The 13,113-nt window shown below is 39.7% G+C and overlaps 2 protein-coding genes across 2 annotated transcripts in view; both read left to right on the forward strand.

Moving 5' to 3' along the window:
* The window catches only part of LOC136872036 (probable cytochrome P450 49a1), a 334,038-nt gene that overhangs the window by 157,992 nt on the left and 162,933 nt on the right, over positions 1-13,113 (forward strand). The gene's annotated exons all lie outside the window — the stretch shown is intronic.
* The window catches only part of LOC137500422 (probable cytochrome P450 49a1), an 88,926-nt gene that overhangs the window by 66,205 nt on the left and 9,608 nt on the right, over positions 1-13,113 (forward strand). Inside the window, exons 8-10 of the mRNA XM_068227307.1 lie at positions 1,572-1,734; positions 4,298-4,467; positions 8,851-8,929. Of these exons, the coding sequence (XP_068083408.1) occupies positions 1,572-1,734; positions 4,298-4,467; positions 8,851-8,929 (412 nt within the window). The remainder of the gene's footprint in view (positions 1-1,571; positions 1,735-4,297; positions 4,468-8,850; positions 8,930-13,113) is intronic.

A 13,113-nucleotide genomic window follows, 5' to 3' on the forward strand; every position in this document is an offset into this window, starting at 1 on the left:
ATAGTGAGTCTTGTTGCGATAAAACAGATGAGAATATGAAATTATGACATTGCAACTGAAAGAAACTGGGCATGAATTTGAATTCTTCTTGACCGGACATTTAACAATTTATACGAAATAATTCCCTCGCTGATTCACTTGACTGTACCTTCAACACTTTGAGTGCAATTACGACGTAATCCATTGCTCTGGTGTTTACTGTAGATGTGTCACGCCTAACTTGGTGATACATCCTTGTGACTGCTTCTTCTCCATATCATCTGACTTCTTTGTAAGTCAATATGGTATTACCTCTTGGCAGGTCCAGGGTTGCCCTCTCTGACTTCATGGTAAGCCCTTGCGTCCGTGTCTTCCACGAAGTGACGGACCAACCTTTTGGTCTCACTCTCTCAATGACCAATAATTAATGGCTCACTGAGTCTTCACCATCTCTCGTTCACACTCGTTGACTGACCAACTAAGGCCTCTTGATCTAGTAGACTTCTTCACTGTACTGCATCCGTATAACTAATGACTGACGCTACAATATGCATCCACCTTATATAGACGTTGGTTGACACAGCTACGTAATCTCCAGAAATAACCATCACATACTCCCACAACGCGGCAAATATTACATACAGTTGTGAAATAGCCCGGAGGCGGCTGACTCTCTGAGCGCATATTCTAAATAAATACGATGACGTAGCCATGGCGCGGCAATGACTTGACAGAATCGCCACCAATCTTGCACAATGAACCAACGTCACATCCCATCTCTGATATATACAACAATTCTCACTGTACAGGTATTGAGTGTTATTCTACACATACGTATATATGCATACATCTAAGTACATTCTTGCAAGCAACAGGCATTGCAAAATAGAATTGAATAAGACTGATATTTACAATAATAGTAATAATATCACAGATAAAATAATAATAATAATACTGACATAATAATAATAATAATAATAATAATAATAATAATAATAATAATAATAATAATAATAATACAGATAAAATAATAAAAATACAGATATCATCTTGTAACGGGATTTGAACCGTTACAGTATTGACTTTGAATACCTAAGATAACTTTAAAAAAGTAATTTAAAGTCCACCTATTCAATATAATTTATTGCTATTCAATAAGTGGTCTGTCTAAAGTGCTACATAGTAGGACATATTTATACTTTTCTAGAGGTCATCTGCGGTTTAAAATATGCAAGGATGAAAAACATGAGTCAAATGAGTTATTTCAGGGAGTGGCTTGTGTTATGTCATCTGGTACGCACAATAGCTCCGCAATGAGACTCGCATAAATATCAGGCGAATCGCCCATGATAATTACTACAGTTCAAGCAATTCTCCTACGTAGACGACACTTGTTACTCATGAAATAATTTTGTATTTTATCTTCTTACAGTATAAAAATGCAGGACTGATTTAAATGTTCACACAGTCTACATGTTTTGCAGCCTGGCTTGTCATTGTCACTCCCAACACTTTATCTTAGGTATTATATCTGGGTATAAAATTTTGAAAAATTAATCAGTCTTCCCAACTGAAGTGGATTTTATTTTCAGGGTCTCCATGAAATACGTTCACAAGGCTATGAAGAAAATAAAAGGGAAGGCAGAAACTGATGTTCGAGAAATGAGTGTGCTGGAGACTCTCCTACTCAAACATGAGGATCCTCTATACGGTGTGGTGATGTCTCTTGACATGATGTTGGCAGGAATTGATACGGTCAGTTCTTTTCATAACTCAACAATATTCACCATCATTGGTCACGATTAAGTTAGACTGCAAACGTATTTAACAAAGGCGCAATTATCTTCTATCCGCACAACGATTCTACAGTGAGTTTTGCATAAATATTTGGGATCTAACTGACGTAACTGTAGAGGGGCTAGAATATACTTGCGCCTTGTTCAAAATATGTTTGTATTCTACCCTATACATGCCTACAAATCCGCCTCCTTAATTATCATAGGTATTCACTCGGTGGCGAGTGTAATGATTATCTGCCAAGTGTATCAGGTTTGCCGATTATGGATTCATACATGTATGAACGCACCTCTTGTAGAACCACTCCTGCCACCATAAACTAGCAGATCAAATCTGCGACAGCTCCTTCTTCTTCTTCTTCTTCTTCTTCTTCTTCTTCTTCTTCTTCTAGAACCTGGTGGGCATGTCTTATCTGATTTCTCCTTTACTTTCTATGATCCCTTTTATGAGACTCTTGCCTCAGTTTCCGTGGTTTCAACTGTTATAGGATATCTTGGATAATACATCGCACATAGATGGCAGATCAGTTGATACACCCAAACAGTAACCAACTTCAATTTGGCACTCCTCCTTACTTAGATTTTTGAGCTTTTTTACATCCTTCTCGCAGTCCTACCTCTTTCTGTTGTCCACCTTTGCACCAACGGCTATTTTTCGTTTGTTTCCATTATTTTTCAGTATCCACTTAGTTAATAAAAATATCTATTTCTTCTGTATATCGAAACACTTAGAACTTTATAAAGTACCTCTTAAACCCATTCATTATATTCCGTCAAATTAATTATAAAACTTCATAGTGCAACAGCACCGAAGGGCATTGGTCTACCAAGCGATCATCCCGAACGTTAGCAGATCACGAGGTGTCGTGTGGTCAGCACGATGAAATCTCTCAGCCGTTATTCTTCGCTGTCTAGACCAGGGACGCTATCTCATTGTCAGCTAGCTCCTCAAATGCAATCACGTAGGCTGAGTGGACCACGAACCAGCCCTCAGATCCTTGTAAAAATCCCTGGTCTGGCCGGGATCTAACCCGTACACTGTAGATAAGAGGCAGGCTAGCTACCCCTGTATAGAGGATGGTTGCCCAGTTGTACTTCCACTTAAAACAATAATCACCACCGCCACCACACAACCACCACCGCTACCCCTGAACCGCAAAGCTGGCAAAAATATCACTTATAAACATGCATATATATGTAACAACAACATATTTTTAGCATTGCTTAAACTTTTCAATGACTGTGTGATATAATGTTCAAGTGTAAAACATTGTATTATGCTGAAGTTCGATAACGAAAATTTAGTAGATTTGAAAAGAGTTTTCTGTACGTACTTCATTTAATAATAATAATAATAATAATAATAATAATAATAATAATAATAATAATAATAATAATAATAATAATAATAATAATGTTATTAGCTTTACGTCCCAATAACTACATTTTACGCTTTTTGGAGACACCATGTTGCCGGAATTTAGTCCGCGAGGAGTTCTTTAATGTGCCAGTAAATCCACCGACACGAGGCTGACGTATTTAAGCACCTTCAAATACCACCGGCCTGTCGCAGGTTTGCACCTGGCAAGTATGGGTCAGAAGGCCAGCACCTCAACCGTCTGAGCCACTCAGCACGGCCCGTACAAAATTTAAATAGCGTTCTAGTCTCACACCTCTGTATTATCCAGTCTCAAGACTTTACACATTTTCTGAATGTATAACAGCTGTCCAGTCCAGTATAGCTGCTTCCTATAGTTTCTCGTAGATACTGTGTGGTAAAGTAAGTAAACTCGTGTCCCCATCCCGAGGTGGTGCAGGTTTTTTCAGGCACACACCCGATGGAGATGAGCTTTATGTTCTATTTTAACCACATGTCAGCCCTCCTACCATTTTTAAATCTCTGGCAGTACCAGGAATCGAACCCGGGCCCTCAAAGAGGGGAGCTAATAGCACAAAGCAATATGCTACAGAGGCGGTTTTGGCAAAGTTGATGCAGAGCTGTCTGTAGATGTTTTGTCATCGAGTTGCTGAGATTGCTGTTACAACAATAGTAACTGTTTGATGTTTCTAGAGACGTTTTAATCCTCCTGTCAGATCCATCTATTTGTTTTGGATTTTTAAAATCTTACTTTTAATGCTATAGAAGTTAGTTAAATGTTGGTTGAAATATGGAACATAATCAAACTCAGAAAATTATATTATTTATTTAGAAATAGTTCTTATTCTAGTGGTATGTAAAACTATTTTAAACACTTCTGGAAAACATGTTATAACACATGTTAGGAAACGTGATTTAATGAGAGATACCGTAAAACTGAATGTTTCACTGTGTGTAGTAGTTTGAGTTGCATACATCCAATAAGCTATTCCTACACTGATTCTATTTAGTCGAAGAATTTCTAGGGGTTTTCATATAACAGAGAATGATTTGTACATTTTTAATACCATACAATTGTACCTACAATTCGATTTTAGCTATCAGTAATCGAAAAGCGATTCTTATTGTGATGTCTTTATTACAGACTGCCCACTCGTCCGCCACGCTTCTTCATTATCTTGCAAGAAACCTGGACAAGCAGGAAAAATTATACCAAGAGCTGAAGACAGTCCTTCCATCCAAGGATCAAACTATCACTGCACAGAATCTGGAGGACATGAAGTACCTTAAAGCCTGTATAAAGGAGTCAATGAGGTAAGTTTACAAACTTATGTTTGGAGAATTCATCAAACATTCACGGCATATCTTTACTGGTAGTCCGCCTCTGCGGTGTAGTGTTTAGTGTGATTAGCTACCACTCCCGTAGGCCCGGGTTTGATTACTGCCTCTGCCACAAAATCTGGAAAGTGGTACGAGGGGTGGAACGAGGTCCACTCAGCCTCGGGAAGTCAACTGAGTAGAGAGGAGTTCGAATCCCATCTCAGCTATCCTCGAAGTGGTTTTCCATTGTTTCCCACTTCCCCTCCAGGCAAATGCCAGGATTGTACCTAACTTAAGGCCACGGCCGATTCCTTACCTCTTCCTTGTCTATTCCTTCCGATTTTCCCATCCCCCCCTACAAGGCCCCTGTTTGGCATAACAGGTGAAGCCACCTGTGCGAAGTACCGGTCCTCTAAGTCAGTTGTATCCCACCGACCAAAGTCTCACGGTCTAGAACCATGTCCCCGAGGCGGAAGAAGTGGGGTCCCTCGCTCAGTCCGAGACAAAATCCAGCCCTGGTGGGTAAATGGGTTGAGAAAGAAAGAAAGAAAGAAAGAAAGAAAGAAAGAAAGAATGACAGAAAGAAACTTTACTGTAATTGCATTTATTGACCAACGTAGCTTCACTGAAACTCTAGATCAGATAGGTTCTTCGAAGTTCAGTTACATTCAGGAGTGATCAGTACAAGGGTTGATTATCCGCATGCTGTTGACGATTTGAGATGGAGAGGGAGGTGGGGAGCACGCTTTCTTTTGCAAGTAACTTCCGGCTCACTTTAGCTCACATTAGGTGATCAGTAGCTAAATATGGCTTACCTTTACACACTGATGCCATATTCAGTGTCCTGGGTTAAATAATACATTAAGATTTACACTCAGTAACTGTCAGTATTTATTCTTCATTGGTATATACAGAGCTGACCACTGTGATGTTAAAATATTTATTTTAATAATTGTAGAATAAGATACATCATGTAATTCAGGAGTTAATTCATACAGCGTGTAACAAAAAGCTATGACCAAAGTTTTAGGACACATTCCCCACATGTAGAAGAAGAAAATATGTTATATGAACATGAGTCCGGAAACGCTATGTTTCCATGTTAGAATTCATTTTATACAGCTGTAAATAGTACATTAATCATTGAAAACTCACAGGAAATGAACGTACTATGATACTAAATAGAACTTTTTCTTACATGAAATGTTCAAAATACCCTCCTTTTAGCAAGGATAGGACTACGTGCATCAACTTTCCGTCCTAAATAATCCCCCCCCCCCGCCGCCCCCGCTATATGGCAATTTCTTCAGATGGTATTTCAAGCTCTTACGTAAATATGAAACTAAAGTGGAAAGTTGGGAATAATTGCACACCATTATCAAATTACCAAACAGCAGATTAGAAATATTTTTGGTACTAATTACGCCCGTCACACAAATCAGACGAAATGTATATATATTTAACCAATCTAAGTAGATTTTGAAGTGGAGGGAACATCAGAAAAATATAAGAACTTCCTAATAACGAACGTGTTCTCCTTTGTGGACCGTAGATAGGCAGATTGTCCCATAAAATGTTAGGTTCATGCCTCTTTTGTCCGATACCCAACGAACTAACACGAGTTTCTACGGATGATAATGAGCTCACCGTCATGTGATTTTCTTGAACGGAGGAAAGTTTTGCAGGTAGAAAAATCCGCGTTGTCTTGGAGTAAGTTAAGGTTCTCACAGCACCCAGCTGTGGGGGAGACGGCTAAGAATCAATTGTGGAAGAGCGTAAGTACAGCTGTAACGTCAGTTTTTATTAGTTACTTCAGAATTGTATAAAAATTACAATGCTTTACGTCGCACCGACACTGATAGGTCCTATGGCGACGAAGGGATATGAAAGGCCAGGAGTGGGAAGAAAGCGACCGTTGCCTTAATGAAGGTACAGCCTCAGCATTTGCCAGGCGTGAAAATGGGAAAAGACGGAAAACCATATTTAGGTCTGCCAACATTGGGGTTCGAACCCACCATCTCCCAAATGCAAGCAACCCATGCACGACCCTAACCGCGCAGATAACTCGCTCGGTGAAGAAAAATAAATGCCATACAAGGAGTCTATATATTTTACAAATAATTAATAATGCATTAACACTGCAAACTCCTTACACCGGAAGCTGGTAGGGTGCCGAATATTTCCAGTATAATCTGCCTTAACTGGTCCAGACCTCCCGGAAGAGGAAATGAGGAGTGAGCAGGTTTCCCATTATTTCCCTCACGTAGCCGGAATATGCTATTAGATATCAGTCTACAAAGCCCACTGAAATCCAACTGACCCAATAAGTTCATCACAGAAAGTGGCTCCATAAGTAAAGGAGCTATTTGTATCGCTCATGCCCCAGCCCCTTTCATGTTTGCAATGAAAATCTTTCTCTCACATATGCCAGAAGACAGTGCATTGGAATACTACATCCCCCAGAAGTATATTAACATTGGTCTTCTTGTAACTCAGTAATCATAGTCACCACTGATCTATATTTAGGGCCATCGTCCAGGTCGCAGATTCCCCAACAGTTGTTCACCTACAGTATTATTTTCTTAAATGTTTGGGTCCGCTTTATATTGAACGTTCCAAAATTTCATAACTCCTGTTTTCCACGAGCTAAATTGGTATAAAATAAACTAGCGTCGTAGCTATCATTCATTGCTTCCATTCCTCAAAATAATATACAGGCAGGCACCCTCTTATCTAAGAGATTCTTTCCAGTTGTTATCAACCATTCATAACATTCAGCCCAGAGATGCAAGTAACCTAACCCTAAAAATACCTAACCACAGATCCTCCCTCTACAAGAATTCTTTGTTGTCAGTACAATTCTAACATGGGATTCGTTGCCATGACGTAAGAAACACCCTATCTGAACCGGTATTTAAAAAGAAATGTTGGCAGCGGTACTTGGACCTATTAAGTTGAGTGTAAGTACATGAATATTGTTTTCATGCTTTGTTATTTCATTCCGTGTGTCATTATGTTTTTCAAATTTTATTTCATTGATGAATTACAACAATTTTCATTTTTCTGGGTTACTTTATATTCGTTTCTTTATTCTTTCTTTTTGTGTGTTTTATTTAAAGCGTTGTATTCCAGTGTATGTGTGTACTCAGTTATGTAAAATGTGTGTTAAATTGTATGTACATTTCATACATAGATGACAGAATAGCAGGCGTTATAAACTGAGTAACGCCATGTAAATATAAAGCATAACAATAACAATAAATAATTTCACAGAAGTTAGAAATTTGTCCAACATATCCCTAGGCAAACTATTCCTGACGATAGTTCCTCTTCTCATGAACGAATATTTGCCCCAACTTGTCCTCTGAAATTCCAAATTTTCCTTCACATTATAACCTATCCTACTAATTTAATTCCAAGCCATCTCTTCACTGACAGCAAGGGTCACACCAGCAAGTCATGAAGTTCGTCTCCAAATCTTCCCAGCCTAAGGTCAGCAAAATTTGCCTAACACTATTTTATTTTCCGGCAACCATACTCAGAAATTCCTACTGACTTTCTTTGGATCTTCACCATTTCTCGTGTCAAGTAATCCTGGCGTGGGTTCCATACACTAATTACGATCTTACCAGAAACTTATACGTATTCTCATTTACAGCCTTCCTACAACCCCTAAATTCCCTCACAACCGTTTGAAAGAGATATATAATTTATTTTTACAATTCCCCTAGTGACAGTCTCCCATGCCACAAAGCAAAATAAAGCAAAGTTTTCTTCGCACAGACCCCTTGGAGGGGTGGAAGGTAAAGGCTTCCACTATCCGTAACCTCGGTGCTTCGTGGGGTAGAGTGTTTAGCTCTACGTCCGGCCGCCTTTACCCCTGGAAATAACCTAATAGCCTGGTACTCAATTTGGTGAGGAAAGCAACGGGAAACTACCTCACTCGTCATTTCCCTAGAATGCCTCTTCTGTGACGTCTGGGCTATATATGACAGTTGTTCGGCGGAACTGTAGAGGATCAAACCAGCCTTTGTGCTGAATACGCAACATACATTTTTTGTGTAAGCTGAGTGAACCTCAGGGCCATATGCACCTCCGGAAATGGCAAAGTCGTTTCTTCAATTCTTCGACTTCCTGACGGGGAATCGAACCCGCGTCCTTCAGGGTGAACTGAGCACGCCTTTACCACCTCGGCCAGGCAGCGCGACTACCATATCACAACCGTAATATAGCTGAGAGTGAAACTATAACCTGACTATTCCAACATTTCCATTCTTTGCCCCTCTCCCACCCAACAAGCATCACTGTTTAAGTCTGCCCATTCATCAGAATTATATTCACAGAGTTTCTTGATTAATTCGAGTGATATTCTTTCAGGCTCTCACCAACTGCGGCAGGCAATGCGCGTAAAATTGCAAACGATGTAGTTCTAAGTAACTACAGGATACCTAAAGGGGTGAGTAAAAATTTACAAAATGTAATATCTTGTAACCAGCGAAGATTCAAGTTAATAAGTTCTATATAGAATCGATATCTCATGCAAAGAACTGAACAAAAGTCTGAATATTATTATTATTATTATTATTAATAATAATAATAATAATAATAATAATAATAGTAATAAATGTTGTTCCATAAATGTTTGTCTCTTCTTTCCGTAACATGAGTAAACTACATCTTGCCAATTTTCCACGTGCTGAAAATGAGAATGACAGTGAGAATTCCGAAATTTATGACGTTTTGTGTGATAGGTTTTTGCCTTTTATTTTTAAATCAGATTCATTTTCAATTTTAAACACAATATTCGTCTCATTTCTCGGGTGTATATCTTCCAAGGATATCATACTTCGCTTAATTAGCAACCATGAAACCAAATTTGAGTGCATTGGGGGTCGTAGTACTTATTTCTGGTCGCTTATGCGGTTCGTATAAAGCATATGTTCACCAGGAATACGATTATAATTTACTCTGAAAGGCCAGTCATTCACCAGATAATGTTTTCCTGTTTGTTTGCTATCCTGCAAATATGAAAAGGGAAGAACTTCGTAAATGCCCCCGTAATCGAAACAACAGCGTTATTAACATTTAATAGCCACAAATGACACACCGATGTTCGTGATAATTAATTGTATTCAATAAAAAATAGACATATATTCGGTGGCTTCTTTTGTATCTACTGAAGGAACTGTTAGATTAAAAGGTGTATATTACAATAGGGAACAAGACAAAACTAATGATTGTCAACAAAGGTGCAGAGATTCACCTGCCACAGCACCTTAACAATCTCCAAACAGTCTGTCAATTTTCTTATCTTGGTTCAATAATCGAGGATAAAAGTAGCTGCGAAAAAGAAATCAAACGTCGCATTATTCTAGGACGTACAGCTATGGCAAAATTAAAGAAGATCTGGCAAGATAGAGCAATATCTATGAATACGAAGAAAAGATTAGTCCATTCGCTTGTGTTCTCGATCTTCCTGTATGGATGCGAAACTTGCACCATAAAAGCTAAACACAGGAACCGAATCAACGCCTTTGAAATGCGGTGTTGGAGAAGGATGTTGAGAATACCGTGGACAGCCAGGAGAACAAATGATTCTGTCATCCGGGAAATTGGAATACAAGAAAGTTTATGCCAAGTTGTGTACCAGAGAATACTGCAATTCTTTGGTCACATTATGAGAAGAGAAGATGACAACGTGGAAAAATTAATTGTCCAAGGAAAAGTTTCTGGTACAAGGACACGAGGACGGGTCGCAAAATGATGGGTTGATCAAGTAAGAGAGATCATGTGCTTACCATGGAGAGTTACTGTCCGGAAAACGCAAGTACGTACAGAATGGTATCAGCTTATAAAAGAAACAACAAAGTCCTTGGGTCACGATACACAGTCATGAGTGGAACGACTGGAGAGGGAGAGATTACCACAGTGCAATAAAACTGCTTTCATACTCATTGATGAGTCAATAATGCCTCAGTTCTCCCTGACTGTATTAAATGTCTTTCATAAACCGTTGTCGGTTTCACAAGTGGTATATTGCCATATACCCCATTGTGAACCATGAACCTCGTCGCGAGTCCCAGCGATACAGATAGCCGAGCCACAGGTGCAACCATATAGGATGGGCATCTGTCGAGAGACCAGACTAACGAATGATTCATCAAAAAGTGGGTAGCAGCCTTTCGGAAGTTGCAAGGGTGGCAGTCCAGATGATCGACTGATATGTCTTGTGATAGTACTTAACATGGCATAGCTGCGTTGATACTGCTACACGGCCTAAAGCAACGGGAAACTACAGCCGTAACTAACTCCCGAGAACATGAGGATATCTCTGTATGAATGATGTACTGATGGTAGTTTCTTCCAGGCTAAAATATTCTAGAGGTAAAATTGTCCGCAGTTGGGACCTCTGCGTGGGGATTACACGAGTTTGGCCAAACATCAGGAAGATGGATACGGACATTCCGGGAGTCGGAGCGTTGAGTGTTAGAAGTTTGAATCGTTTTGGTAGGTTAGAGAATCTGAAAATGGAGACGGATAGACTAAAGTAGTTGATATAAGTGAAGTAAGTTGGCAGGAAGGACGGGATTTTTTGTCAGGCGACTGTAGAATTACCAACACAATATCGAAGAGGGGAAGTGCAGGAATTAAGTTAATATTGAATAAGAAAAGAGGGCAGCAAGTAAGCTACTAATACTAGCAAAGATAGACATCAAGGCAATACCAACCACAATAGTGCGTGTATATGCCTAATAGTTCAGCCGGTGATGGCAAAATGTAAAGAACATATGAAGAGTTAGAAGGTTTAATAAAATATGCACAAGATGACGAGAATGTAATTGTGGTGGGAGGATTGAATTCAGTGATAGGCTAAGGAAAAGAAGGTAACGCAGTAGGAGAATTCGGATTGGAATAAAGAAATGAAAGAGGAAGTAGGCTGGCTGAAATCTGCATCTGTCATAATTTGGTTCAAACACTACAATCGACGGCTATACACGTGGGCGAGACCTGGAGACACTGGAAGGTAACAAATACCAGATGTATGCATAAGTTTTTGCAGGTTTTGTGGTAAAGAAAACACCCAGTTTTTAAGGAAAATTCATTTTTACTTTTTCAAAATATTGGCCATCGGCTTCTGCACACTTCGCCCATCTTTAAGGTAAGTCATGTATACCATGCCAGAAAAACTGCTTGTCATTTGCGGCAAACCGTTCGTCAAGCCATTTTCCAACTTCCTCGAAATTGCTGAAGTGCTGCTCTGCAATCGATTGCCCCATTGATGCGAAGAGGTGATAGTTAGATGGCGCCAGGTCGGGGCAGTACGGCGGGTGCGAAAGGACGTCACATCCAAGTGATTTCTAGGCGTCTTTCACTAGTTTCACTGTGTGAAGAGTCGCATTGTCTTGTAACTAAATCACTTTGCCATGTCTTCTCGTCCATTCCGTTCTATTTTGATAATGATTGATATAAATTAATCATTTGTTGGCGATAGCGTTGTGCATTAACGGTTTCGCCGGCCTTCAAGAGTTCATAATACATAATGCCACTCTGGTCCCAACAGACACAAAGCATGTTATTCATGTCGAAGCGATTTGGCCTTGGTGTTGAAGGACTGGCTTCGCCAGGTGACAGCCACGATTTTCTCCGCTTCGGGGTTTCAAAATAAATCCATTTTTCGTCACCCATCCAATTCTGTACAGAAATGATTTTCTTTCGGGGCGTTTTTTATTTTTTAAACTTTTTTTATTTTTACTCATTATTTCTTACTTTTCTCAATCTTTCCTTCTTTTCGTTTCATTTTCTGCTCAAGGACGACACACACACCCAGTCCCCGAGCCAGTGGAAATAACCAATTATAGTTAAAATACCCGACCCGGCCGGGAATCGAACCCGGCGCTCCTTGAACCAAAGGCCAGCACGCTGACCATTCGGCCATGGAGCCGGACAAGTTGAAGCAGCATTTCACAAGTGACTTTGCGATTTTCCATCCGTTCATTCAAATCGTGTGGGACCCATTTTTCGAGTACACTGATCTTCCCCATTGCTCGCAAACGTCTACTGATTGTTTCTTGTGATTCATTTAATGCTCGTGCCAATTGCTGTTGATCGTTTTCGCACTTTTGTGGTCTACCAGTGAGCGCACTGACTTTAACATTGAAATCACCGCGTTTAAATTGTCGAAACCAAGTCTTACATGTTCTAATCAATGGAGCGTGTTCTCCATATATTTCTACCAGCAAACGATGACTTTCGACACCTGTTTCGTTTTTATTAAATAAGAAAAGCAATGCTTTTTCAGGCACAAACGTCAACATGATCACTGAACGATACAACACAGACGTTAGTGTTTGGCGGCTCAACTTGTGTGTGTTGGTAGGTTAATGTCAGTCGAACAAACTGACGTACGTGTCAAATTCATACGCTGCGTACTGTTCGCTGGCTCCATCTCTTAGTGAAACCGGAAAAGACTTCATTATGATTATGCAGAATTTCAGAAACCAGGTGTTAGATTGCAAGACTTTCCCAGGAGACGACGTGGACTCTGACCACAACTTGTTGATCATGAAATGCCATCTGAAGTTGAAGAAATTGAAGAAAGGAATGCAAAGTGATGGGACCTAGACAAGTTGAATTAGTGTG

The sequence above is a fragment of the Anabrus simplex genome, chromosome 4, assembly GCF_040414725.1.
Source record: "Anabrus simplex isolate iqAnaSimp1 chromosome 4, ASM4041472v1, whole genome shotgun sequence".
Taxonomy (NCBI): domain Eukaryota; kingdom Metazoa; phylum Arthropoda; class Insecta; order Orthoptera; family Tettigoniidae; genus Anabrus; species Anabrus simplex.